This window comes from Blennius ocellaris, assembly GCF_963422515.1.
Source record: "Blennius ocellaris genome assembly, chromosome: 13".
Lineage (NCBI taxonomy): Eukaryota > Metazoa > Chordata > Actinopteri > Blenniiformes > Blenniidae > Blennius > Blennius ocellaris.
In genome coordinates this window covers 12,773,424-12,798,227 of record NC_137662.1, presented here as the reverse complement: position 1 = coordinate 12,798,227, position 24,804 = coordinate 12,773,424, and the positions used below count along the sequence as shown (strand labels likewise).

Here is a 24,804-nt window from a genome sequence, read left to right as displayed (position 1 = left end):
AAATAATCTTTGATTAAATCCTTTTGCAACAAAAAAAAATCTAATATTTGTTTCAATATGATAATATACATAATAATAATAATCATCAATTATTTCAAATGGTCTATTTCCACTTTAAAACTTAATGACTGACTGTTGTGATTGTGATTCTCTAAACCATTCTGGTTTCCTGTCTTGCACAGCTTGCAGTTTGCAATAAGATGGAGCTCAAGCAATGACTGTTATTTTCTCACGTCTCTTTGTTTTCCTTCCCCTTGATGTAGTTTGGAGATTCTCAGCAGCTTCGCCTGGTGCGCATTTTACGCAGCACAGTGATGGTGCGGGTCGGCGGAGGCTGGATGGCTCTGGATGAGTTCCTGGTGAAGAACGACCCTTGTCGAGGTGAGGCCAAGAGATTAGCATGAGAAGGAAATCCCATTCACAAAAAGGCTATTTCAGTATAGATTTACAGGTTATTTGTTTTTCCGTCAAAAAAATGTCTTCAACGAGAAAGAATTCACAATATAGACATAAAAACACAATAGTAGTTTAGTAGATATAGTATGATAGTAGAAAAATATCAGAAGAAAAGCCTCCCTGTGGCTCTGTTTAATTTAAAAGCTTCTAATAGTCTTCTTGTTTCTGCTAACACATGTATTGATGATACGTTTGTGTTTTTCCTGCTGATCCCGCCTCTTCCTCCTGCTGAATGTGATTATCGTTTCTTCTAGTTCATCACCACGGGAGCAAAATGTTGCGCTCGGAATCAAACTCTTCAATTACTCAGTCTCCTATAGGTTGGCAAATCTCAAACTTACTCACCTTGCTCCATGAACATGAACCCACCAGTGGTATGTGTGTCTGCACATCCGAGTGTGTGCTGCTTGGTGTTTGTGTCCTGCCGTGTTCAGTACTACCGTAGCCATGTGTGAATGGATGAATGTCATTCTCAGAAAACCAGCTCCGCTCACAATCACCTCGTTGTTCTGCTGGTTTTCATGCATGCGGTTGTTTGTGTGTGTCACTTCACCTGCTATCACTTCCTCCAAGGCTCTGTTGTAGGACATGACGGGACAAAGCGGCTCTTTTTTCAATCACAGCATGTACTGAGAAACTTTTTTTGCAGTTTGGGGAATTGAGAAAAGAAGTGAGAGAGCCTGAAAAATCTGTTGTCATAAGAAGCTCTAACATCATCACTGAGGAAATTATGATTTTGTCCCCTTATAACACAGTCCACAAAGCCAAAGCAGTATTTACTACACTGTTTACTTTACACTGCATGGAAGTTTATTTGGTTTTCCACTTTAACGCAATCCGGAAGACGTGTTTGGTTTGTTATGTTAAGATTTTGTTTTCCTGGTTTTGTAATCCTTCTCTTCTGGGAAGTTTTGCTTGTTGGAGTATTTGCACAGAGTTCCTTTCAGTTACGATCAGGGTGCGATTTGTGGTTAACGCAGGAGGGGGTTGTTTTCAGTTGCCATGTCGAATGTGAAAATAACATTAATTTTATCAGAGCAAGCTCTTGAACAGATGTGGGCAAGCCAAGCTTAAAAAATCCATTGTTTTAAGTAAGTTTTTCAATTGACATTAGTCTATATGACTTTATTAGTGAGTTTATTTCAGTGTAAATTATATGAAATGCATGCACGGTGATTACAATTTGTTTTACTATGTTTTAGTAAAAAAAAGACCTCCAACTAGCAACTTTCAAGAAATAGAATGTGTTGCTTCAAAGTGATACTTTGGCAACAATCTTTCATTTTGAAATTCAAACATAATTTCCTACTTAATGTGAGGAAGGTTATATTTAATGCTCGAGTTTTAATGGGACTGCATGATAGGAAACAGATCTGCTTAATTTTGATTATTATATTTGACTTTTATGTTCCATTCAGCTGTTGAAGTTGCTTTAATTATTCTGCATGACGCAGCAAAAACACGTCAGTACATAGCCCAGAGGAGAGGTATATCCCTCCCAGCAAATCGCACCCTTGTTTTGATAAACCAAAGGTTGATTCCACTACTGTTGGACCTCTGTTGGGCAGTATGGATGAAATATAATCCTGCATGACCTTTTAGGGGTGTTTGTGCTTTTTAAAGGCCGTGCTTATTTTTGGGAAAATGACCGTCACATCATGGTAACACTTTATTTTTGATGTGTGTAGTCACACAATAATTTCTCAGTAGTTTTTCTTGAACTTTTCTGGAAAGCACTTTAGTAATTTGGTTTGAATTATTTAGTTTCCAGTTAAACAACAAGCAGAACTATTTTAAATCGTATTTGATAAAATAGTCTTGCTCGTTAGTGTGTGTGTGTGTGTGTGTGTAGGTGGGGTCTGGGTTCGATTCCAGGTTGTAGCAGGAAGGGCATCAGGCATAAAATCTAGCCAACTGTAGATGAATAGGCTATCACTTATCTTATTCAAAAATATACAGCTATATCCTAAAAGGTTTCTATAAAAGGTTTGGGAAATTATTATATTTTGGAAATAAAGTGTTAACTCACCGTCTCCATCATCACCATCACCAATAGTTTGAGTAGAATTTTTTTTTTTTTTTTTAAGCATGGCTCATTGTATGTGTAACTTCTTAGCTAAAGGCAGGACCAACATGGAGCTGCGAGAGAAGTTCATCCTCCCTGAAGGAACCACGCAGGTGATGGCGAGCTTCCGCTACAGGGGTCGGAGGTCTCGGCCTTCGTCTCGAGGAGCGTCTCCTAACAGATCCACCTCCAGTCAGAGCTGTCCTGTCCCGTCACACCAGGCAGCGACCAGCACACCCAAGGTAACCAGCCTTCTCTGAGACCTCTTCTATCTTTCCTTTCCCACCTCACAGTAGATCAATCACTCCCCCGTTGTAATTTTCCTCTCATTGATCTATCTTTAATTTGCATTATTTGAACAATTTGTTATTTGTCCTTTGTGATTCTTTCATCTAGTGTTTCTTGTAGTTTTTGATTTGTGAATCCATCTCAGTTTTTTTTTTTCTTTTTGATTCACAATTGTTCCTCAGACTGCCCAACACATAACCCGCAATTATGATAAGCCCTGGCTTACAAACAGCAAACCCTCTACTCCTCTTAAATCATCCGACTCCTTCGGGAGCCAAGGTTCATCCTCAGAGGTATCGTCATGTGAGCAGAAAGCTTTGGACACGTGACCCAACTGAAATTTACTGCATAGTTCATAAGTAAAGACAAAAGTTTTAGCCGTAACCTAAACATGTTTGTTGATTCTTCATTGTAATTTTACTTGGCAAAATTTTCTCTGCAGTGACATAAATACAACGACTGACGATATAGAAGTTTCATTTGGGTCCTGTAAATCTTTCTGATTAATGAGTTAAAGATTTGATGTTTGTGTGAAAAAAAAAAAAAAAATCTGCCTCATGTTAAGTGCAATCTTTCTGCAGTCAATGCATGTCTGATTGTTAAATGATTATTTAACACTTCATTAATTAATACTAACAGCTTACAAAAGGCTCGCTTCAGGTGTCGCATATATAACATATATATGTTTCAAAACTAACACAACAGTGTTTTCTTGTTTTGTTCTGTCGTTCTTTAAATCCTGTCCTTGTCTTGCACAGCTACACTCTCTAAACTATGAACTAAAAATAATTAAGGTTCTGTTTTTCACAGAGTGCTGCAGTTCAAGGCAGCAAACTGCGTCTTCCTGGGTATTTATCTGGTAAAGGATTTCAGTGCGGTGAAGAAGGAACCTTGATCAGCGCTGCTGTTCTGAAAGCTCGAGCGCAGACGGGTGGTGAGTGGAAGTTTGATAGATTACGACTTGGATGCATTGGGAAAATGGGAGCTCTTTTGCTGCATGTCTGATCGAGGGTGTGTTCACACTGCAGTGTTACTTCAGTCCATCTATGATCGCTGCATTGGTCCGCTTAATTAAACTTTAATCCAACCACACCTGGACAGCTGAAACAGACCAAAACAAAGAATGTGATAGATTTAAAAACAACACATAACAAACAAAAACACTTGCTGCCGGTGAGTTGTTGGTTAATACAAATCTCACCACAATAATCCAATGGGCATTGTATTGCATTTAGTTCAGAGAGTTTAATGTCTAAATTGGAAAGCATTAGTTTTCTTAACAACCTTTGGTCAGAGTCATGTGAATTTTGTGTTGACCATAAGTGAACACGAGCAGAGTTTACGTTTTCACTCTTTTATCAATCTGATAAAAATCTTTCTGATTGAGGGATCAGGATTTAAGCAGGATTACATGAAAGCTGAATACATTTTACTTGCAGATTTATGCATCTGAGAAATATAATCCAGTTCAGGACAATGGATCAATCCCATAATGCTTTGCAGTGTGGCGCTGACCACCAGTGACATGCATGACTCCACATTTAGCTTTATCTAGAAGTTTGTCAGTGTTGAAGATGTGATGGCTTGTGTAATAAGGTTTATTGTTTTTCTCACACAAACCATTCTAAGCTAATTTTAGTAAAATAAAGTAAAATGTTATGTTTCCAGAGTCGAGAAGAAATTCCAGTCGACCAGGAAGTAAAGCAGGAAGTAGAGGCAGTAGTCGTCGAGGGAGCGATGCCTCTGACTTTGACATCTCAGACATTCAGTCTATTTGCTCGGATGTGTCTGAGACGGTCGGGGAGTCGTCGAGGACGACGCCGCGCTCCGCGTCCCGCCAACATGGAGGGAAGCCCCCCTCCAAAATCCCTACTCCACAAAGAAGAACCACTCCCACAAGCAAACTGGCCAAGGGATCCAAGCGATAGTCAGTGGCCTTGAAAACAAACAAACCCAGGAGTTAGTTGCACCCGAAACATGACACGGACACTGGAGATGTTGAACTTAAAAGACTGCTAATGTGTTGAGTGTTATTTAAATTGTCGCAAAGATGTAAAATAGTCTGTTCAGAGATGATATGATTTAATATTATGTGAGAATGGAAAGGTAATGGCCTTGTGCATTTGTTTTTAATGTATTTTATTTTTTGTGGGAAAAAAAATGTCAAAATGGTTCTTATTGTATTTTATTTATGCAAATCCTGTAGAGGTTTGATGAACACTAGAAATTCTGGGAATGACTTTGATGAACAGTTAAACATTTCTACACACTAATGAAGGGCAAAATGCAGGTTTGCGCTCTGAAAGTTACTGAATGTACTGTACTTTATGTATGCTGATATTTGGAGTAGATGGTGCATTATTGCACCATTTCAGGCACTGCAATTATCTATTTAAGTGCTACGTTATACTGCCGACTTGCATTTAAAGGGCAATGCAATATATAACAATAAATCCCAGTACGCACTGCAGAAACCTTTGAAAATTCCTATTTAAGACAAGTAGCAGAAACCTCGTAATCATGCTGCTTTCAATTCCCTGTTTGTTTGTCAGCAACTGTAGTCCCCTCTCTTTCGTTCGACCACTTCACAGCAACGTACGCAACAACCTCGAAGAGGTGCCACTTCATGTAGACATTCTCTGTGCATCCACGTCCATGTGTTGGTTAATTTCGGTGGAGCTGAAATTGTTATTGTAACATTACTTTGTAATAATAAACTTGCTTGCATAAAGCCACCAGAGACTGGTGTCAACCACAGCATTGTCTTTGCTTTGCTTGCCTTTTAACTTTGATATACAATTAAATATTTCACAAACCAGTAGACGGATTAGCAGGGATAGGTCCTTGACCTAAGGCCTATGGCTTTATAGTGTTGTGGAACAACTTGAACAAAATATTCCTCACACTATTCTCATGTCAGACTCACTGAGTATTTTGAAATCAATTTTGAATTTATCACCAATCTAAAATTAATGCCAGAACTCCTCCTGTGTGTCAGATTAATTTGAGCTACATTTGAGCTGCTTTTCTGCAGGTGACAACTGCAGTGTTTGTCTTTTACTTCATTGTGGAATGCAAATGGTATCATGTTATGTTTATTGACATTTTAAAGACAAGACACAGAAGAACAGGTGTCTTTTTTCCCCCCTTAGAGACAGAATATTAGACAACTTTACTTTTCAGACCTCAGCTCTGAATGTAAACTACATATGCAGTTAAAAAAAAAAAAGGTAAAGTTAGCTGAGCCTTTTCGATGTCGCATTTTAATAACCATTCCCACTTGTACAACTTCTCATCCTTAACTCAAGTAGCAAGAACATAGACAGACAACTTCTGTGTTTGAAAAGTATTCTGCCTAATTTATTTAGATTTTAATCAGTGTCGCAAATGTGTCCTCATTTACAGTTTGTACATTTCAGAAGATTCTATTGGTGGAATGTTCCTAATCAGGTCGAACTGATTGAGATGTTTTGATGAACTCTAATCATTTTATCGCCTCTCAAGATATGGTTATACTTGTACAACAAAACTGTTGATATGTGGTGAATTTCAATTGTTCGAAAAGGAGTTTGGATTGTTTGACAGTTTGTGAAACAAGGTAACTCTCATGACAGTTTGTCCCGTTAATAATATAAAGAACAATAAATATAGAAATTTGTCAAATATGCAGTGTGGACAGGTCCAGCTGTATAATCTTTAACAGATACCACTTTGTAGAACAGCACTGAACCCACATGCACACACTTTCAGAATAAACATTGCATGTAAGCAAACACGCTGGATGTCTATGCAGGATTCAGCTTAATCCTCCTCCTCCACACACTGATTCGTATTACAGTGTGTGATGACACGTCTCAGTCTTTACATTGTTCATGTGGGAGCCCAGTGGAGGTCCTGTTAGACGTCATACTGTTCATGTCAGGGTGACTCTTTCCTTTCTCCATTATTGCCATGACTGGATTTTGCTTGGATTGCTACTTTAGAAACACTCTACTGAAATCCATGATGGACTTTCACCCACCTGGGAACTCTTTCTGGCAAACTTAGACATTCTTGGAGTTGTCTGGCAGGCTGGGAGCCAGCGGCCTCCTCTCAGCGCAGGTACAGATCTGGCAAAGAATCACAGTTAGAAGTCTTACGTTCTACATTTAGAATGGGCCACTAAAAGAAACAACGAGCCACTTTGAATGTACAATTGAAAAGAGAAAATATTTGGGAACCAATTCATAAAGAAGCTACCAAATTATCGGTTCACACAAACAAGCCACAGAGATCCTGGAAGGAACCTCAAGTGCTGCTCACTGTTTTGTTATTATCTGCTTATTTTGCTCTGCCCACCTCAGGTTGATTTGGGACTATGGGTGAAGGCAGAGACATCACTCGTCCATCGACTGCAAGTCCATCGCAGAGAAAAAGACAAACTTGCATACAGAGGGAGAACAGGCAAACTGAAAATCACACCAGAGCTAACCACTATACCTAAACAGTTCTAATAAACTGGATTCAGTTCAATAGTTACAATTTATGTCTGCCCCTCTGTCATATAAATGTGTCTCTTGTAGATCATTCATTGAACTTCAACCAGAGCAGTAAAATGGTCTCGGGATATATTTTTGAAAGCTTAACAAAAGTAGAAAGACACGTGAGGAGACAGTGAAATCGAGGTCAGTGGCTCATAATTTGCAAATTGAGATACTGAAGTTTAGTTGAGTTACACTAAAATTGCTGTGTGTTGTTGCAACAGTTACCTAGCATATATTGTATTACTCTTGAGGCTTTATCCCAGTAACCTGTGTTGCAGTGAAGGTGTGGTCTTGTCTGGGTGGAATGTTTGCAGAGCGTCTTGTGTTTAGCTGTGACATACTACATCTTTCTCTCATCGAGACTGCAGATGGTAAAATGCTGCTTTCAATATAAAGCCACTAAAACTGTGTTTCTGGCTTTAAAGCAATTATAGACAAGGTTTCTACAGCTATCTGATTATATTTGACAACCTACCTAGTGGCAGTGTAAAGACAAACAGCTCTCAAACAAATAACAACAAATGGAGAGCGGCATTTATCAACATATTTAACTTGAAAGTGTAGATTTGCTTATTAAATATTAATTATTTTGTTGTTTTGATGGCTTAGATTTTATGAATTTGACTTGCTTGTCCTACCTTTGAATGCTCAGGTTAGTGGACTGTGCTGCACTGTCTGATTGGCCTATGAGAAACGACAGATCCCCCTGGGGACTAAAGGTGGAGTGGAGCTCAAGGATCAGGCTCCTCTGAGATCCAGAGTATCGAGTTTGAATGGTCCTCCTGTTCAGCTCAAACACTGACCCCAGGATGGCACTTTAGAGCGGGATACATCTCCACTCAGAGAACTGGAAAAGATCCACAAACAGTAGCCCTGACACTTTGCTTTTCAGGAATATGTAAGTAATATTATTTGATATTTTTGTCTTTATTTTGATGCAGGCCTACACTTTGTGAACTCTGGAAATGTTTTTTTGTTAAACTGGAGTTGGCTGTTAGATCTGAGGATTGAAACAAAGACATTTGGTGTCATTTTATGTATATTTTTGCCGTAAAGTAGTGAATACAGAAAGTCTAATATGAATAGAGAACCATAGCCATCTTATTTCAAAGGAAGTCAAAGATTACATTTTCATATTAATTTGGTTAAACATTTTAAATAATCTATCATGAGTATATTTTAAGATGTATGAATGATTGTCTGGGCTTAGTTGTGGAATCATTTTGACTGTCTCACCTATTTTTTGGCTGGTATTTATTCAACTATGACTAAATCTGATTTCACCTTCTTATATTTCCTTTGCTGCACTACAGGCACTAATAGTTGACTTCAAATAATAGAAAATGCCAGGCTGCAGAAATATGCTGGTGTTTGCAACGCTCTGTTTGGTATTGGGATTGGCCCATTGTCAAAATTTGCCAAGTAAGTTAATACTACTACATATTTTTCAATGTACATATTGTGGCCCATCACTGCTATTTGCTGGAGTCTTATTGTTTGTTCCAGATTGTAATTTGTTTTACATGTTGGTCTCCGCCAGAAAAAACCCTGTAGCACTGGTTTGTTTAGTCCTTGAGACATTTATACGGCCAATTTAATCTCAAAAATGTATAAGATCCTACTTGTAGACCTCCAGTAGATTATGTGCTCCGAGGATTTGAACCTTACTACTCTACTACTACTAACTGGCCAGCAGGTGTCAGTGTTTGTCAGTTCACAGCCTTTTGGTTTGCCTTCACAGCAGTGGACAAAGTTGGAGTTCTTGCTCTCACACTGACTACATTTGCACACTAAGAGGTCAAAAGGTCATCCTGAGGTTAAGCTGTTGACATGAACCTTTGAAGTTCAGCAAATTAGCCTCTTTGCCACCATAATCTGCACCATAAATATCATCACATGTTTAAACATATGGTGGCTTTAACACATATTTGACTCATATGAGCATAAATAATGCCAGCCTTAATGTTTTCTTGGATGTGTCCTGTTATTCACAGTAATTAATCACTTTCACTGGAATATGTGAGCCTTTTTTTAATCAATCTGTATATCTGTGAAATTAATGTCAAGACATGGCCACTGATTTTAGATGCAAATGCATGCAAATACTTCCCTACATACTAACAGATTTACCTAAAACAAAGCCTAACTTGTTATGAATATGTGAATATTCTTCTTCACCAGCTTTCATCAGATATTAAAACACATTCAGACTGTATCACAAAGTCTATTTAATTCATTAGATAAATCCTGTAATGAAAGTAAATAAAGGCCTTATAGTGTTGATGGGTTTTGATAGTAACCTCATAATACCTGTGAAGAGGTGGCCTCTTTAACAAAACTGCACGATGTCATCGGAGACAAACAAAGTGTTGTCAGCATGGACATTACATTCAGAATAAGTTTAGCCCTTTGATGCAGAATCAAACTAAGCTCAATGTTTGTGCTGTGAGGTTTCGATCTGCTGGAGGAGTTTCGCGTGCCCGAGTCAAAAGGAGTGAGGAGAGTGGATGGTTCTCAACCTGAATCAGTGGCTTACCGGGTCAACCCCTCCATCCACCTACAGCGGACCATGAGGTACAGTGATATCTCACCTGAGCCCGACTCATCTCAATGAAATCACTAAACTCAGACCGAAACTTGTCAAAACTGGTGTGAAATTGCATATTGATTTGTATTGTGAGTTTGGATTGAACAGCTTGAAAAGCTGTGTCACAGCTGCAAAGAGGTGGAATGTCATTGGGTCCTAAACAGAGGTTGCAAAAGCCTAGATACTCAATAAATGAATAAAAAGCCCAGTAAACATGTACAAGCTTGGCTGACATGTGTACCAACACACATTGGACAATATTTTACTTCAAGTCACTATTTGCCGTTTTCATTAACACTATGCATCTTCAGACATTCATCTACTGTTTCATCGTATTGTGTTTATTACTATTGTGTTTTCTGTCTCGGCTTTTCAAATGTTTATCTAATGCTTCTATATTTCCATGCATGCGCAAACAGATTGTGTGTTTTTTTTTCTTTCTTCAAGATCAGAGCTGATTTTGACAAGACATCCAATAATGCAAACACATAACCCAACTGCATTAAAGTAACAAATTAGTGACAAAAATACACAAAATAACAAACAGCGTAGTAATAGTCATAAGTTTAATTCAAAAAGTAAAGTTTTAAACCGTAATGTCTCATAGAAAGTATTTCCTCCCTTGATGTTGGAGTATAATTGCAGTAAGGTCAGTATATGAAACATTGAATAAAACATTGCTGCTCCACATCAATCATATCTTATCATATCATAAGGTATTTTCCAAGCTCGAATGAGACAATCTGTGTACCTTTGTTATTTAGAAAACACTTAATTTACCCTGACACATACTATTTTAAGTGTTTTGTGCTTTCACATGGAGTGCAAACATCACAGAGTGAAATTAGTGACTTTTTTTATAAATTAAGTTTTACAATGTGAAAAACCTAATCGGTCCGTTCTGTTGTGTCGATACTGTTGAGACAGCTGGTGTGTTAAATTTGTGTTTTATGTCAAAGTATTAATGACATAAAAACAAAATGAAACTGGCATGAAGAAAGAAGAGTACAAGTATAAGTATAATATATATATAAATGATCGAAATATTTGCTTAATTTTTCTTAATGTCGCACAGATTATTTCACCTTGCAAGTGGCCAAAAAGTACAAAAAACAATTGTTTGTTAAACAAGTTGTTTTTTGTGATGTTAGCATTTATCTAATTATTTGTATTCATCTATACATTTATTTGTATCAAACAACATTTTAGAGCACGACTCCCAGAGGTAACAGTGTTGCTTCAAGAGCTTAGAATTGTTTTCATGTGTACCAACAGAGTCTGACAATAGATTCAACATTTTCCTTTGAATGTAGTTCTTTGTTCATGTTGAAAAAAATAAAACAAAACACAGAATTGCCTTCTTCTGACTATTGAAATATTACTAAAATATGTTTTCACAAAAACAAATGTGCACCTTAAAACTTTAGAGCTCGCATTCTAATGTGGGTTTTAAACTTCAAATTACTGTTCTTCTAAATTTAATCCTTCATGCATTTATGAAAATAGTTTTTTGTTTAAAAGTGTCCTCTTTGAGCTGCTCGGCTGTGAACCCTTCCTCTTGCTCCATAGCGATGTGTATCCAGATGGACTTCCCACAGACTACTCCATCATCGCAACATTCAAGGTGACCGAAGATGGCGCCGAGGCCTCCTGGAGCTTGTGGCAGGTCACTGACCCCGACGGACGGGAGCAGGTTGGGTTGCGTTTCCATGGCGACACGCGCTCGCTTGACTTCTTCTACACCGGCCCTCGGGGCAGCCACATGCTCAGAACCTTTCGTGGTGTGGACAAGCTGTTTGATGGAGACTGGCACAAGCTGGCGCTCAGCGTGAAAGGCAGGCGGGTGAAGCTGCTGATAGACTGTGAGGAGGTCCGAGTGGAATCCATAGATGAGCCTCGGCCGGTCATTCGCCAAGGGTACACCGCCATTGTAAAACGGGCTGCAGGACAACGCAGAGTGTCTGTATGTTTACAGCTTGTGTTCATGCATATGAAGAGCAATATTTGCACTTTGTGGTCCAGCTTCATGTTGTCCTTCATAACTTTGTAGGTGGATCTCCAGCAGGTTGAAGTGTCATGTGATCCCGAGAAGGCATATTCAGAAGGCTGCTGTGAGCTCTCCAGTGTGGTGAGACCACCATGATTCTACACTGCTGCATTACCCACATTTCATCATAATCATTCAAACAATCAAAACAATCTTAATAAATATTTTCACACCTTTTAGTAATAAAATTGTTCAGCTTCTGTTTGCTCATTTCTTTGGACTATCACTTTTGTACATGTTGCACCTTGCTAGCTGTTGTTTGGTCTGACTCTCCTATGAGGAGACAAGGAGAATTTGTGATTGGAGAACAAATATGAGTCTACTTTCAGGTCTCTGTAAAAAAAAGGACATGATAAAAACACAGAAGTTCACTCCAATAATAAAATGTATAGAAGCTATAATCCTGCTGTGATATATAAATTTCACCTTGGTTTTATAAAGTTTATTAAAACTTTGAATGCTAATCTATTTACAGGTGCATGTGTGTATTTTAAGTCTAGTTGTTTGTTTCTGGCAGTGTGGAGGGTACGCAGAGATCGGCCTCACAGCTGGAAGAGCATCCTGCAAATGTATGCATGGTCAGCCTGGTGTTCAGGGTCCACCAGGGCCAAAGGTGAGAGTATATGTACAGTAAACTCATTGAACATGGTGATATGACAAGTTGAATTTGGGCTGACTCATTTTTTCATGCTCCTGCAGGGTCACAGGGGTCTTCCGGGGAAGGCTGGAGACCAAGGACGACAAGGAAACTGGGTAAATTGAGATGCAATATGTTTCTCAGCAATGTAAATCTCAAACCTGGTGTCATGCTGGTTAGTGCATGTCCTAGTGTTTGCTTAATGTATTCTCAGCATGAGCAGCATCCTTTTCCTGTTGCTGTGCACAATAAAGAATTAAAGTGGCTCGTGGGTGAGTAACGATAGAAGCACAACTGAGACTCGACCGGATGGAAACGGATCTGGAAGCCGAAGCATTTTGCGATAGTAAACACAGGGGCTTCTTTCATAGTTTGAAAACCTGCGGAAGCTTCGATTTCTAAGGAGTCTGAGATAAACACAAGCCAACACAGATGTGACAATCTTCGTTTTTTTACAGTTAAATAAAGAAACTGTACATTTTTCATCTTCACACAGAAAATGTCCTGGTTCACTATAAAATATTAAACTGGCTGGCATTAGATCACAATATTTCGAATGCTGCAAGCTCAACTTTTTTTTATTTAGATGAAAGTGTACTCACTCAATCAAATACACCCGACTCTCACGTTTGCATCCCTCTGAGAGCAGCAGACGTGAATATTTCCATTTTGAATTTATGACTTGTTAACCTCTTTGATGCTTAGCAGTCGGTGTTGTTAGCTCAGAGCCGTGTGTGTTTTTAAAACAGCCCAGCTAACATGTGTTTAAAGAAGGCCTTTTTTTTTTTTTCTTAATAAACATATGTGATGGTTTGACATTTAATGTGGCCTTTGCTCTGAAAGAAATCTCCCGTGATGCCTGAACAAACACATGTAGGTCTGAGGATTGAAAGTACATTTCCAGAGCCATAGATGCTACATATTCATGTCTTGCCTCGCAGCTGTAGCTCATCTGGGAGTAAACGTCTGTCTTGTGTAACGGGTTCAAGCTTTGACCTTCTGCCAGCTTGTGAATCACAGAGCCCCAACTTGTTTATCTCCTCCACTGGCACCCGAGGAGGGCATTTCCTGGCACAGTTACGCGAGCGGCCCCATCTTGGGTGGTGGGTGGTCGTTTGCCCGTCTGAGCCGTACGGCCTCAGAAATGTTGTAAAAGTTCACGGTCATGCCTCGCGCCATACAGTCGGCCATCTCTGAGGTTGACCTCCATCCAGCTGACTCTGTGTAAAAAAGACAGCGTTTCGGGGGGATGATCCTGTAAGCTGGCGAGACAAAGGCATCTTGGCCTTGTTGAATGTGTTTGTTGACTCAGTGAAATACAGCCAATTGGAAAACACTTTCCCTTCTGCTGCTGAGGAAGTCAGCATCTGTGCAAACAACACTGATCCATGCTGTTGTATTCATGACTCATGTTTCCTAACTCCTGCCTATGTAGGTTTTCCATTAATGTGTTTGAAAGGAGTCCGATTAGAATATATTGCATTAGCTCAAGCATTATCAAACTAATTTTGTCAGGTGAGTTTTATATTAGAGATCAAAGGTATAATTCATGTTTAACCGTACCATGGTTTTGACACCTAAATGTTATCTATGAAAGGGTCTATTTAGGCATAATCTGTCTTTTTGTGGTTGTCTGAAAAATTATAACAAAACACAAGCCTGAAAATCTAGGGGGTTTCTGAGGGTCCCACTTCCGAATAGAAAAAAAACATTTGTACAGACCAAAACAGAGAGAAGCAGTTGTGACGTCAACATGACAGCATTTATGCATTTATGCATTCACATGAGAATTTATGAATGACGCACAATGGAATATACTATAAAGTTGGGCTATGGACTATAAAACATTTGTAAGTGAAAATCGCCCAATATTCTAAACTTCATACTAAGCTTTAGTATTTCTCTGCCTGTGAAGGTGATCATCAGCTTATAGACTATGATGTGTGTCATTTATCTAACTCTAACTTGGAAATGGAACTTTCCTGTCGGGTGAATTTCCCAGTTCCAAGCAGCATGAACACACCACCATGAACTTGAAATTGTTGTTTTAATCTGATAAATCAAACACGCCTTTCCTATTGAAAAGGTCAAAACTAGTTTCCTTTTGTTCTTTCACCATTTTTGCAGACTAAACAGAGCCCTCCACCTTTCTGTCTGGAGTTTTGTTCTTAAATCAACTTGTTTGATCATTTCTTGTAGCGGGTAACAATGAGAAATTATACCAGTTTATTAAACAACTTGGAAGAAAAAATTGTTTCGTGTCTCAAAAAACACTGATAGGTGTCAAATTAAGCCCATAATGTATTCAAAAACAGATTGAATGCATTCTTTCTCGGTATTTAAATTGGAAATAAATGAGAGTTTCTATTTATAATGCAGCATGACAAGAGAGACTGTCTTCTGTTAAAGAGATAGAAAAGAGAAACATCTGACTGACCAGAAAGTTAATACATGGAACAGCCTTCTTTTTCTTGCAGTGACATTTGGAGTCTGTAATTAAGATGCAAGTGCTGTCAAGCCTAAACTTGATGGGTCAACAGTTTATTAACTTTGGTATTTTTAGCTCTCTGAGGTAAGAGACATGAACATTTATATTTTATATTTTGGTTTTTACAGGCTCTTTAATTTAAGAATAAAAAACTGCAGGAAAAATCATGAATTCTGTTCATTATAAGGTCAAATTTGTCTTGCAGGGGATCCGCGGGAACACCGGGGATTATGGCAATGTTGGCGAGTCAGGCCTGAAGGTGAGATGCATCTTAATTTGCCCCTGCCAGGGTTAAACTTCAGGGTGTCTCTTTTTAATGATATATTAATGCAACCTCACACATACTTCCCCAGGGTGAAGAGGGAATCAAAGGCGAGAAAGGAATGAGAGGACTTTGGGGCCAAGTGGTAATTTCTCACACAGAATATTAATTTTCTTTACCTTGAGGTGGTACAAATTTAGATTAATGAGACATTGTGTTCACAGGGGGATAGAGGTCCCAAGGGACTGAAAGGATTAAAAGCGGCTTCAGGCTTCAAGGTAAATTACTCTGTTGATTTAAGGGTTTAATCAAACATATTTAATGAGGTGGTAAGTTAATGGAATTATTAACATTAGTGCACAACTGAATGGATTCATTTAGAGAATAAATGGCCACTTCTGATGGTATTAACAGGGAGTTCGCGGACCAGCTGGAGATATTGGAGAGACAGGGAACCCTGGAGAAGTCGTAAGTTAAGCTTTTAGATAGTAATAATCCCTTTCGGCAATGATCAGGTACTTACTGTGTTTCTCACCTTTTGGCCTCCTGTTAGGGCAGCCCAGGTGACAAAGGATTTGAAGGGATCCCTGGGTATCAAGGAGTGAAGGTAGTCATGTTTTCTTTGAGTTTATTGCTTTCTTTTCTCATTATATTTCACAGAAACCCACCAATCTATTATTTGCAGGGTGAAAAAGGGAGCATCGGTAAAACGGGGCGGCCTGGGAGCAGGGGAAAGCAGGTGGGTTGTTTTGGGACTCCCTGTTTCCTAACCCATAATAATTCTCCAAATTCTGTGTTCACTACATTTAAAATCTCCTTATGTGAGCATAAAGAACCATTAAATCATTTCTAATGTGGTAAAACACTGGAAAAGCATAGAACCAAGGATTTTGGCTTATGTGCCGTCTCTATAAACAACATCAGTCCATGTGGCTGGATTTGGAAGGACACAAATGCCTGAACTATAGCTACATAGAAGTTATAGAGAGAAGAACCGCAGTGACAAACCTACTCTATGGTAGATGTGGGATGGCTCACTGAATGAAACATGTTTCAGACAGTCATTCATGTGGATCAAACTGATGATTTGACAGGGTATTTTTGGAGATCCAGGAGAAAGGGGAGCTGCAGGAGAAAAGGGGAACCCGGTAAGTTACATTAAATTAACACAATGATGTGGTCTTATTTTTTTTAATTAAGTTGCATTGGCCCTTTTACTGACTATCTCTGTACAAACCTGTTCAAATTAGGGTATTCCAGGACCTGTTGGACAAGTTGGCACTGTTGGACACAAGGTGACACAATCAAACAGTCACTTCTGTTTGACAATCCTGCTGTAGTACTTTTGCTTCATTTTACCATTTGGATCTCCTCAGGGCATTATTGGAGATCCAGGATTGCCTGGCAGAGATGGCGATCCAGGAATAGAGGTATTACACTCTGCCCATTAGTAAGTTTGATTTTTAGAAGCAGAGCTCCTCGATTTTTGTGCAACGATTGTTTTCTATTCCTCGCAGGCTTATCAAGGGCCACAAGGCCTCAGTGGGAAACTTGGACGGGGTGGTCTCAAGGTACCTCGCTGAACATGTTTTGTAAAGTGGAGCTGTTTTTTGACAAATTAATTCGTGGCCATGTGTTTCTTTAACAGGGGGAAAAAGGTACCCTGGGGCCCGCGGGAGAAATGGGTCCCCAAGGCCGCACTGTAAGTCACATTTCAGCCACTGAAGACAAGCGTGCAATACATTTTGTTTGTAAAGTAGTTTGCCATATTAAAGGAAAGAAAATAATGAAGCAGTTATGTCAGTTTGGTTAATAAATGTTTTATCTTCAAGGGCCCCAGAGGTTACAAGGGTTCTGCAGGGAAGCCAGGACGACCTGGATTTATTGGCCCACCTGGACCGACTGTAAGTGCTCCAGATGAATTTCCTTGACTCCTTCATAAACTAGTTCATTTTCTTCAAGCTATTAAAATGTGCCATTTCTTTATAGGGACATGTTGGTGTGCCTGGAAAAGCAGGCTCCAAGGTAATACATCCGTTACTCATTAGAAATTTAAAAGAAGAGAAAAAAACTACTGTTATACTGTGGCTCTGCAGGAAGTGTTTATGGGGTCCATAAGCCACATAGAATTGAAGATCTGATCCAAACCAAAACTCTTTACTGGTTTGGAAAGCAACGTTATATTTAGGTAACAGTCCAATGGCAAATCAGCCTTAATGATAATAATGATATTATCCAATTAAACCCCTAAACGTAATGAGAGTTGACGAAGGAAAAGAGCTCGATAATATAGATTAGAGGATGCCCCTCAGGGCACATTGGCTCTGTGTGTCTTATTCTCTCCATCTGGACAGAAGTTCACAGCGAGTGCTAAACTTCCCCTCAGGACTTGTTCTTGATGTTTAGTGAGTGTCCCATAACAATGAAAGAGACAAATTTTATTTCAGTAACCACTTTTATGCTGTTTATTTTTTTCTGCGGCACACACAAGAGAAAACAAATTTGATTAAAAAGAGAGAGAGAGAGAGAGAGAGAGAGAGAGAGAGAGAGAGAGAGAGAGAGAGAGAGAGAGAGAGAGAAAGAGAAAGTTATCGCTGTTTTGTTTTTGACCAAACTTCTTGTAAAATGTAGAAAGACAGACTGATAACTAAAACAATTGCAATTTCTTACATTTGACGAATAACGGACAAATGAAAAGATCTTCAGAAAATATGGGAAAACTGAAGGCAAATTTAAAGATATTGATTTGTAAACACTACCTCCAACTGGCTTTTATATCCATTTATGGAACTTAAGGCAGAATACACTGAGGACAGGTAACCAGTCAATCACACATATTCATGTCCACACTTGCAGGCCTTGCATACATTGAACGTTTCCTGTGTCCTGACTTGAACTGGGGACCTTTGTAGTATAAGAACTGAATGCCAACCACCACCAGCTCTTCTCTATCAGTTTTAAAGTATCAGGAATATGGGAATACATTCTGATGTTTTTTTAGCTTCTCAAAGTCATTTTTAAAGTTCGGCGTGGTGAGAATTAACAGTTCATACAGGATGAAAACTAAAGGATGCTAACACAAATGTGAGATTGGAGCTGAAGATTTGAGACTCTTGTGAAATCTACAGTCTCGAAGACCATTTCTTGTCATTAAAAAGAAGACAACAATTAGAGTAAAATGAGCCTTATGGTATTACAAATCATTGTGTGGCATTATAAAGAATGGACTTTGTTAAGGAGAAGGTTTAGATTGATGATAGTACAATAGGAGCAGCTGTATCTGAGATGGCAGTGCAGGTTGACTTCCAACTGCAGGTTTTTAATTTGAACCACCATCTTGCCAAGGTATCCTTGAGCAAGACACTGGACCCTAAATAGCTCCCAGTGGAGGTTGAGCATCTTACATTGAAGTTGTGTCTATTAGTGTGCGGAAGAGTCAATGTGATTAACAGTGTAAAGCACTTTGAGATTATTGAAACAGTGAAAATGCACAATATGAAACCCTTTAACATTGATATCAACATGTTATGACTCAGCTCTGCTCTAGAATTGGTGGCTTGCATACAATGATGTTTATGAAAAAAGTCATATTTACATTCACTAAAACAATTAATTAAAAAATTAAGATAATACTTACATAGATGCAGAGATGTTCCTATAACATGTGGAATTTAATATTATTAAGTAGACATTGGACACATTGAACTCCTTGGAAGAAGGTGAACACAGAGTCATGCATCTTTTATTTTTCACTGAAAAACAAAATTTTATCAAATATACACAAAAAACAATTTAATACCAATGTCAAGGTTTTCATTCATCATTCAGCTCTCTTTTAGCCTGATAATGAGTTCTCTGACTTTAGCTTTAGATGCTAAATGCTGCGATGGTTTCTCTTCTGAGCTACTGACCGTCTAGAGCTTGCTGTAGCTCACACAGTTAAACAATCAATAGAAATTCCGGTGTAAGCTGGTGTAAAGATGATATGGTAAGGTGACGGCTTTGTTAGCTGCTCCACCTTCTTATATTGTTTACACATTGTGGTTTAATGCATAGTTACAACATAAATTAAACACAGACTCTGTTATTTTGTTAAACGCTGTCAATCACCAGAAAACAAGGTGAATATTTCATATTATAAACAATGTTTGTTTGCTGTACAGGGTGACACAGGAATTCAGGGGATCAAAGGAGTTAAAGGTGCACAGGTATTGCCTTCAGTGTTTTATTTTCTCATCTTCTTAGCATGTCTGCTTCAATTGTTTTTCCTAAAAGAAGTTGTTTTTTGCTTTACAGGGTGAAAATGGAGTTAAGGGCCCAAAAGGACGGGTGAGTTGTGACTCAGATAGACAATTCAATGAAAATATGAAATATGCTTATTACCATATACATATTACTGTGATTTTATTGATTACTTGTGATAATTAGTACACATACTACTCAGTATTAAACCCTTTAACCAATCTAATGTTGCTATGATGAGTGGGGTATCTGTCGAGAGCAGGTGTGATATTACCTTGTACTTAAATATTTCCTCCACTCCTCAATAGAAAATCCTCTAGTTGTCACTTTCTCCATTTGCAAAGTGAATACTCTGAAAAATCTATGAATCAAATAACATTCCAGGCATATCTGGAGCATCTGGGGATGCGATAAGAACAGTGACGCCCACAAACGCTCCGAAATGACTCTTGCACATTTCTTAAGTTTTTTTCTGCCAGGGTTGTTATATATTTCAAAAACTTTCATCTATAAAAAAAAATGTTTGAACATTCATATTCCACACCACTTTAATTTGTTTGAGACTCTCATCACTCCTTTAGTTAACAGTTTGCGGTAGCTAATCAGGCATGTTAAGAAGTTATACAATGCTTTTCATTAAGATTGTGTTCATGGTAATGTGAGTATTGTATTGTGATATACACCGATGTTTTTGACTTGTCCTGTAGGTTGGAGACCGCGGTAAGCAGGGTCCTCAGGGAGGACGGGGTAAGCGCGGCCCCGCAGGCCCAGATGGACGGTCAGGTCCTGTTGGAGTCAAGGGGGTTCGAGGTGAAGGAGGACCAGATGGTTTTCAGGGGCCTCCAGGGCCACCAGTGAGTAAAATCTGAACCTGTGTGTGTGTGTATTTTGGCTGACATCTTAGTTGTGCAGGAGTCAGTATTAAGAATTCAAGTATTAAAAACTGTGTAACTGAGATTTGAGGAACTCCTCCTGAGTATCCACTGTAACCGGCTCCTCATCAAAAATCATTGTTGACAAGAGCATTTTAACAGTTCTTCATTAGCCCTCACTTAGTGGTGAGTCACAACAAGGGTGGCATTTAGTGTGGCTATAAATTCTTTGATAGGTTGTAGACATGATTGATGATGTTGCTGGTCCCACAGTTGGGTCATCTGCAGTGATGGATGCAATACTGATTTCTCAACCAGGGGCCCACGCTCCCGGCCCAACATGTGATCGAGGTTTGTAAGAAAGTGGTCCTGGAGCAGATGTCCACCTTTGCCAACTCTGTGAAGAGAACATGTGCTGCGGTCTGCCCTCTGTATGGAGACGTTCCCATGGGTGCTCCCGGTCCCCTGGGCCAGACTGGACCCCCCGGACCTCCTGTGAGTTGAAACGCTCAACACGAAAGGTGTTTCAGTCTGCACCACAGAAACATTTTCTCAACAATATCCCAGCACTCGCTGTCACCTCACCTCCTGCAGACCTTTAGCAGAGATACAGAGAGCAGTTCATCCTCCATACGTCGTTCTTTTGTTCTCCCTCTCTGGCTCAGTAAAATGCAAACACATTGTGAGGGTCTGGACTGGAGTAAAAGTGCTGAAGTATTTGGCAGAAAAGCTTGGAATGAAAACATTACGATTTTCCACGTCTCCATGAGGACAAATAAGGAGTCACAGACTAGACACTTGGTCTGTGCTGAATGGTTTTTGGAGAGTATCAAGGCTGTCCTTGGATTGAAAATCCTTTTCCACATTATTACACAGTGTTGAATCAATTCATGTTCCACAACTTCTAATCACAGAAGACTGTTAGGCCGATAAATGTTCTTCTATGCAAAAATACTCCATTATTATTAGATCATCGTCACTAATCCTGGTGTTGTGGTGTTTCATGCCAAAATAACTGATGAACTGGTGCTGTACAGTGCTTTCCCAGCAGAGTGTTAGCAGATATTTTTTTTTTTTACAAAGAACTGGTTGGATCTGAGAGAAACCTTGCTTTCAAGGATTACCCCAAAACACTCAGGATATCAACAGTGTGTTTCTCTGTTGATGTTGTTGTCAGGGGGATCCTGGTAATGACGGTGTTGATGGAGAAGTGGGACTACCGGGATTCTATGGAGAAGCTGGAGACCCAGGCCAAAAAGGAGGAAAAGGTGGGACAAGTTCAACCCTGACAGATTTATTTAACTCGTCATCTGTAACTCAGCGATGCTTCTTTGAGGAACATCCAGGGTTGGAACAAAAACTAATTTTGAATTAAAGATTTTTGACAAAAGTAACATAAGCTCCACATCTTTCTAAAACAAATTATGGCCATATAAATGTGAGGGCAAGTGAGGTTAACAAGCTCACACATTTAATTCCATTGCTTTGTTTTTGATTCCATTAATTTTGCTGGGCTCCACAACTCGCTGCTGCAGGGATTCTACTTGCTGTATTGGTATGAACATACGATTGGTCTGGATAATATAGCACAAAGATGTCAGAAACAAAAGGGACATGCTGAGTGCGATCCGTGGATACCTGACTGAGTTAGTCAAATGACAAGTCTTAGCTAAACATGTTGATCATTGTTTTTAACAACCCGTTGAAAAGGTTTCAAATGCTGCATTCAGATGCTTTGGATGGCAGCAAGGATGACGTGTTATGGTAGAAGCCGGAGGAATGGAAGCATACCAGCAACTATAGCTCTTGTGAAACTTTGCAAGGAACAGGCCGAGGACAATAGGGACTCTAAAGCGGGAGTGTCTAGACTTTATACACTGAGAGCCACATAAGGACAGTCCTCAATATGAGGTGAACTTTCCCCACTCACATGTAGGCTTGTGTTATTTACACTGTACATAAAACTTCAAGTAGCAAGGAAACATCTGTGAAGTTCAAGTTGTTTGATATTTCGTGGTAGATTTTTTTTTACTCAACATGCTCAGTTCATTCAGTCTTTTGTGGCTGTGAAGTGTTTTGATGCATACAACACTTTTATTTACTTGCTTCAGTAGTCCAAAAGTCCAATCGACCAATTCACACACATTTTAACAAACATATCAATTGTGACCAAGTTGCTAATCCTGCTAAAATCATACAGCCGCCATCAGAAGTTATTTCAGTTGGGGTTGCAAAAATAAATATTGTAGCCAAAGTCTGCTTTGTGAATCAGAGGCAGGATGTTTGAAAGGGACCCTGCCTATTGGCAGGTGTATCTGGAGGGTCAATCTGTCCCATCTGATATAGTTAAGAAAAAAATCTGACAGGCATATTGATGGTTTTTGTTGATGCTTGGCACACTGTGGCACAGTGGCTTAAGATTGAACTGATTAGTTTTAAGGGATCAAAGTTCACCTTGACCACAGGCTTAAGGTCAGGTTTAAGATTTAAGGTGTATGAGTATCAGTAACATCCCTGAAGAATCTCATTACTCCTGCTTTCCAAGTTGACTTGGTAGTGACAATCAATGAAACAAACAACATGGCTGACCTCAGGTTTAGGTTCAACTAAGATGACAGAGCTGTAAGATCATGAATGTAAACTGCAACTTGAATAATTTCTGCATGATGCTGGGATATACTTGTAGTTTATATCTGTGCACTTTGACTACTGTACCAATGTACAATATAATAATAATGTAATATATAATTACACAGAAGTCCACAAGGAGTATCAGCTAAATGTACCTTGAGAAAAAGTCATCAAACCATCAAGAGGAGTTTCTTGGGATATATTTGAGGTATTTTCTTTAGTTTACATTAATCTACTTCTGAAAGTATTTTATTTTACAGCTAGTCATGCAATTTATTGAGTGTTAAATCTGTCATCATCAAAAGAAGTCAATATTAAGTGTAAAGTAATAGTTGTCTAAATGTTGTGGCGTTCCTTCCTAAATGCAGTGTAATAAAAGTACCAGAGCTTTTTTCCAACACTGGAAAAAGACACTGTGACTACACGGCGTTCCATCGTGAAATTTACCCAATGAAACTGCTGAATCAAATGCAGTACAGACGTATAAATTCAGCAGATGAAGGTATCCATTCTAAACTATAATTTATGGTTTGAAGCCTGAGAATGATTTTACACTCGCACTACTTCCCGACCAATGAAATCCAAGAATATTTACAAGGTGTTTTAAACATTAATTTAACAATGAGTGATCTCAGTAACACATATGGTCTTTCATCAACATGGACGGCTGAGTCCATAGTAGAACTGAGGGCTTCTGGCCGGACTCATGTTATTCTTGTTAACATATCTGTTTATGTGTGTGTGTGTGTGTGTGTGTGTGTGTGTGTCTGGATTGCAGGAGACAAAGGAGATCAAGGTGACAAAGGAGCCAAAGGCCACGGCCTACCTGGTCACACTGGTGATCAAGGATCGAAGGGTAAATCCTTCTTTTTACTACTTGTGTGATCATTTCATTATAACACAACAAATTTGTTTGCATCTCTTTCATGGGGCATCATTTTGAAAACTGCTACGACTGAGCCTTAAATTCCAAGTAAAGGCGGGGAGGGAGAGTTTACAGTCATAGCTTTTCACTGGAAATTCCTGGTTCCTGGAATTTGTGAAAACAGCTGCACACAGCAAACTGAGCAGCCTTCTCATCAAACGTCTTCACCTCAAACACAGGTCAGCGTGGACGTCCTGGCAGAGCCTTCACTGGCCAGCCGGGGAAGCTGGGAGAGAGGGGACACGCTGGCAGGCCTGGACTCAGGGGCCACGCAGGACTCAGGGGGCCGCCGGGGGTCTGTGTCACTTCCGGCTGTGCTCAGCCCAACTCCACCGTGGGGTCGCCTCAGCCAGCACCACGGAGGTTGAGGAATCGCCCATAAAGCGGGGGCGCTGAATTAAATGCTGAGTTCAAGGGAGTAAAGAATGATTTTTGTTAATATGCTTGTTCAAATAAACAGAAATTTCCATGTAAATATGCAAAGCAAAAGTGAACTTCTATGAAAAAAGTTACCAAAGACAATGGCCATGTGACTACGAGGAGCATGCTGACAAAATATATTTGTATAAAAAGACCACCTGCATTTGATCGATTTATTTAAAGGGATTTCATGAGTCTTTCATAAGTTTTAAACATCCACTCTTTATCATAAAAATTGAACTTCGAACATCATGAATCCAAGTATATAATTTATATAGAACTGTTAATAGATACGATGTGAATGAGGGCTAACTTGGAAATATTGAATTTAAGAAAAAGATTGGAGCTTTTTTTTGTATTG

At 39.2% G+C, this 24,804-nt stretch overlaps 2 protein-coding genes across 12 annotated transcripts in view; both read left to right on the top strand.

Annotated features, from left to right (window-relative positions):
• dst (dystonin) overlaps nt 1-5,559 on the top strand; it is a 97,962-nt gene extending 92,403 nt beyond the window's left edge. For 6 of the 11 annotated variants that reach the window (XM_080507543.1, XM_080507541.1, XM_080507542.1 and 3 more), the window contains 6 exons: nt 264-381; nt 711-830; nt 2,573-2,763; nt 2,992-3,102; nt 3,620-3,743; nt 4,478-5,559. In XM_080507543.1, coding sequence (XP_080363669.1) covers nt 264-381; nt 711-830; nt 2,573-2,763; nt 2,992-3,102; nt 3,620-3,743; nt 4,478-4,737 — 924 coding nt within the window. In that variant the 3' untranslated portion in view covers nt 4,738-5,559. The remainder of the gene's footprint in view (nt 1-263; nt 382-710; nt 831-2,572; nt 2,764-2,991; nt 3,103-3,619; nt 3,744-4,477) is intronic. The other 5 variants (XM_080507536.1, XM_080507538.1, XM_080507535.1 and 2 more) reach the window with 3 other exon arrangements.
• A 1,607-nt stretch (nt 5,560-7,166) lies between these two features.
• Nucleotides 7,167-24,405, top strand: LOC308138327 (uncharacterized protein; the record flags this gene model as incomplete). Its single annotated transcript, XM_080507408.1, has 26 exons — nt 7,167-7,170; nt 9,783-9,906; nt 11,489-11,882; nt 11,970-12,047; nt 12,484-12,579; nt 12,666-12,719; nt 15,297-15,350; nt 15,445-15,498; nt 15,578-15,631; nt 15,768-15,821; nt 15,907-15,960; nt 16,039-16,092; nt 16,448-16,501; nt 16,604-16,648; nt 16,730-16,783; nt 16,871-16,924; nt 17,002-17,055; nt 17,186-17,257; nt 17,343-17,378; nt 19,517-19,561; nt 19,650-19,682; nt 20,303-20,449; nt 20,786-20,962; nt 21,645-21,735; nt 23,877-23,954; nt 24,203-24,405. 26 exons carry the CDS (start codon nt 7,167-7,169, stop codon nt 24,403-24,405), a joined length of 2,217 nt encoding a protein of 738 aa, XP_080363534.1.
• Nucleotides 24,406-24,804: the final 399 nt, after the last annotated feature.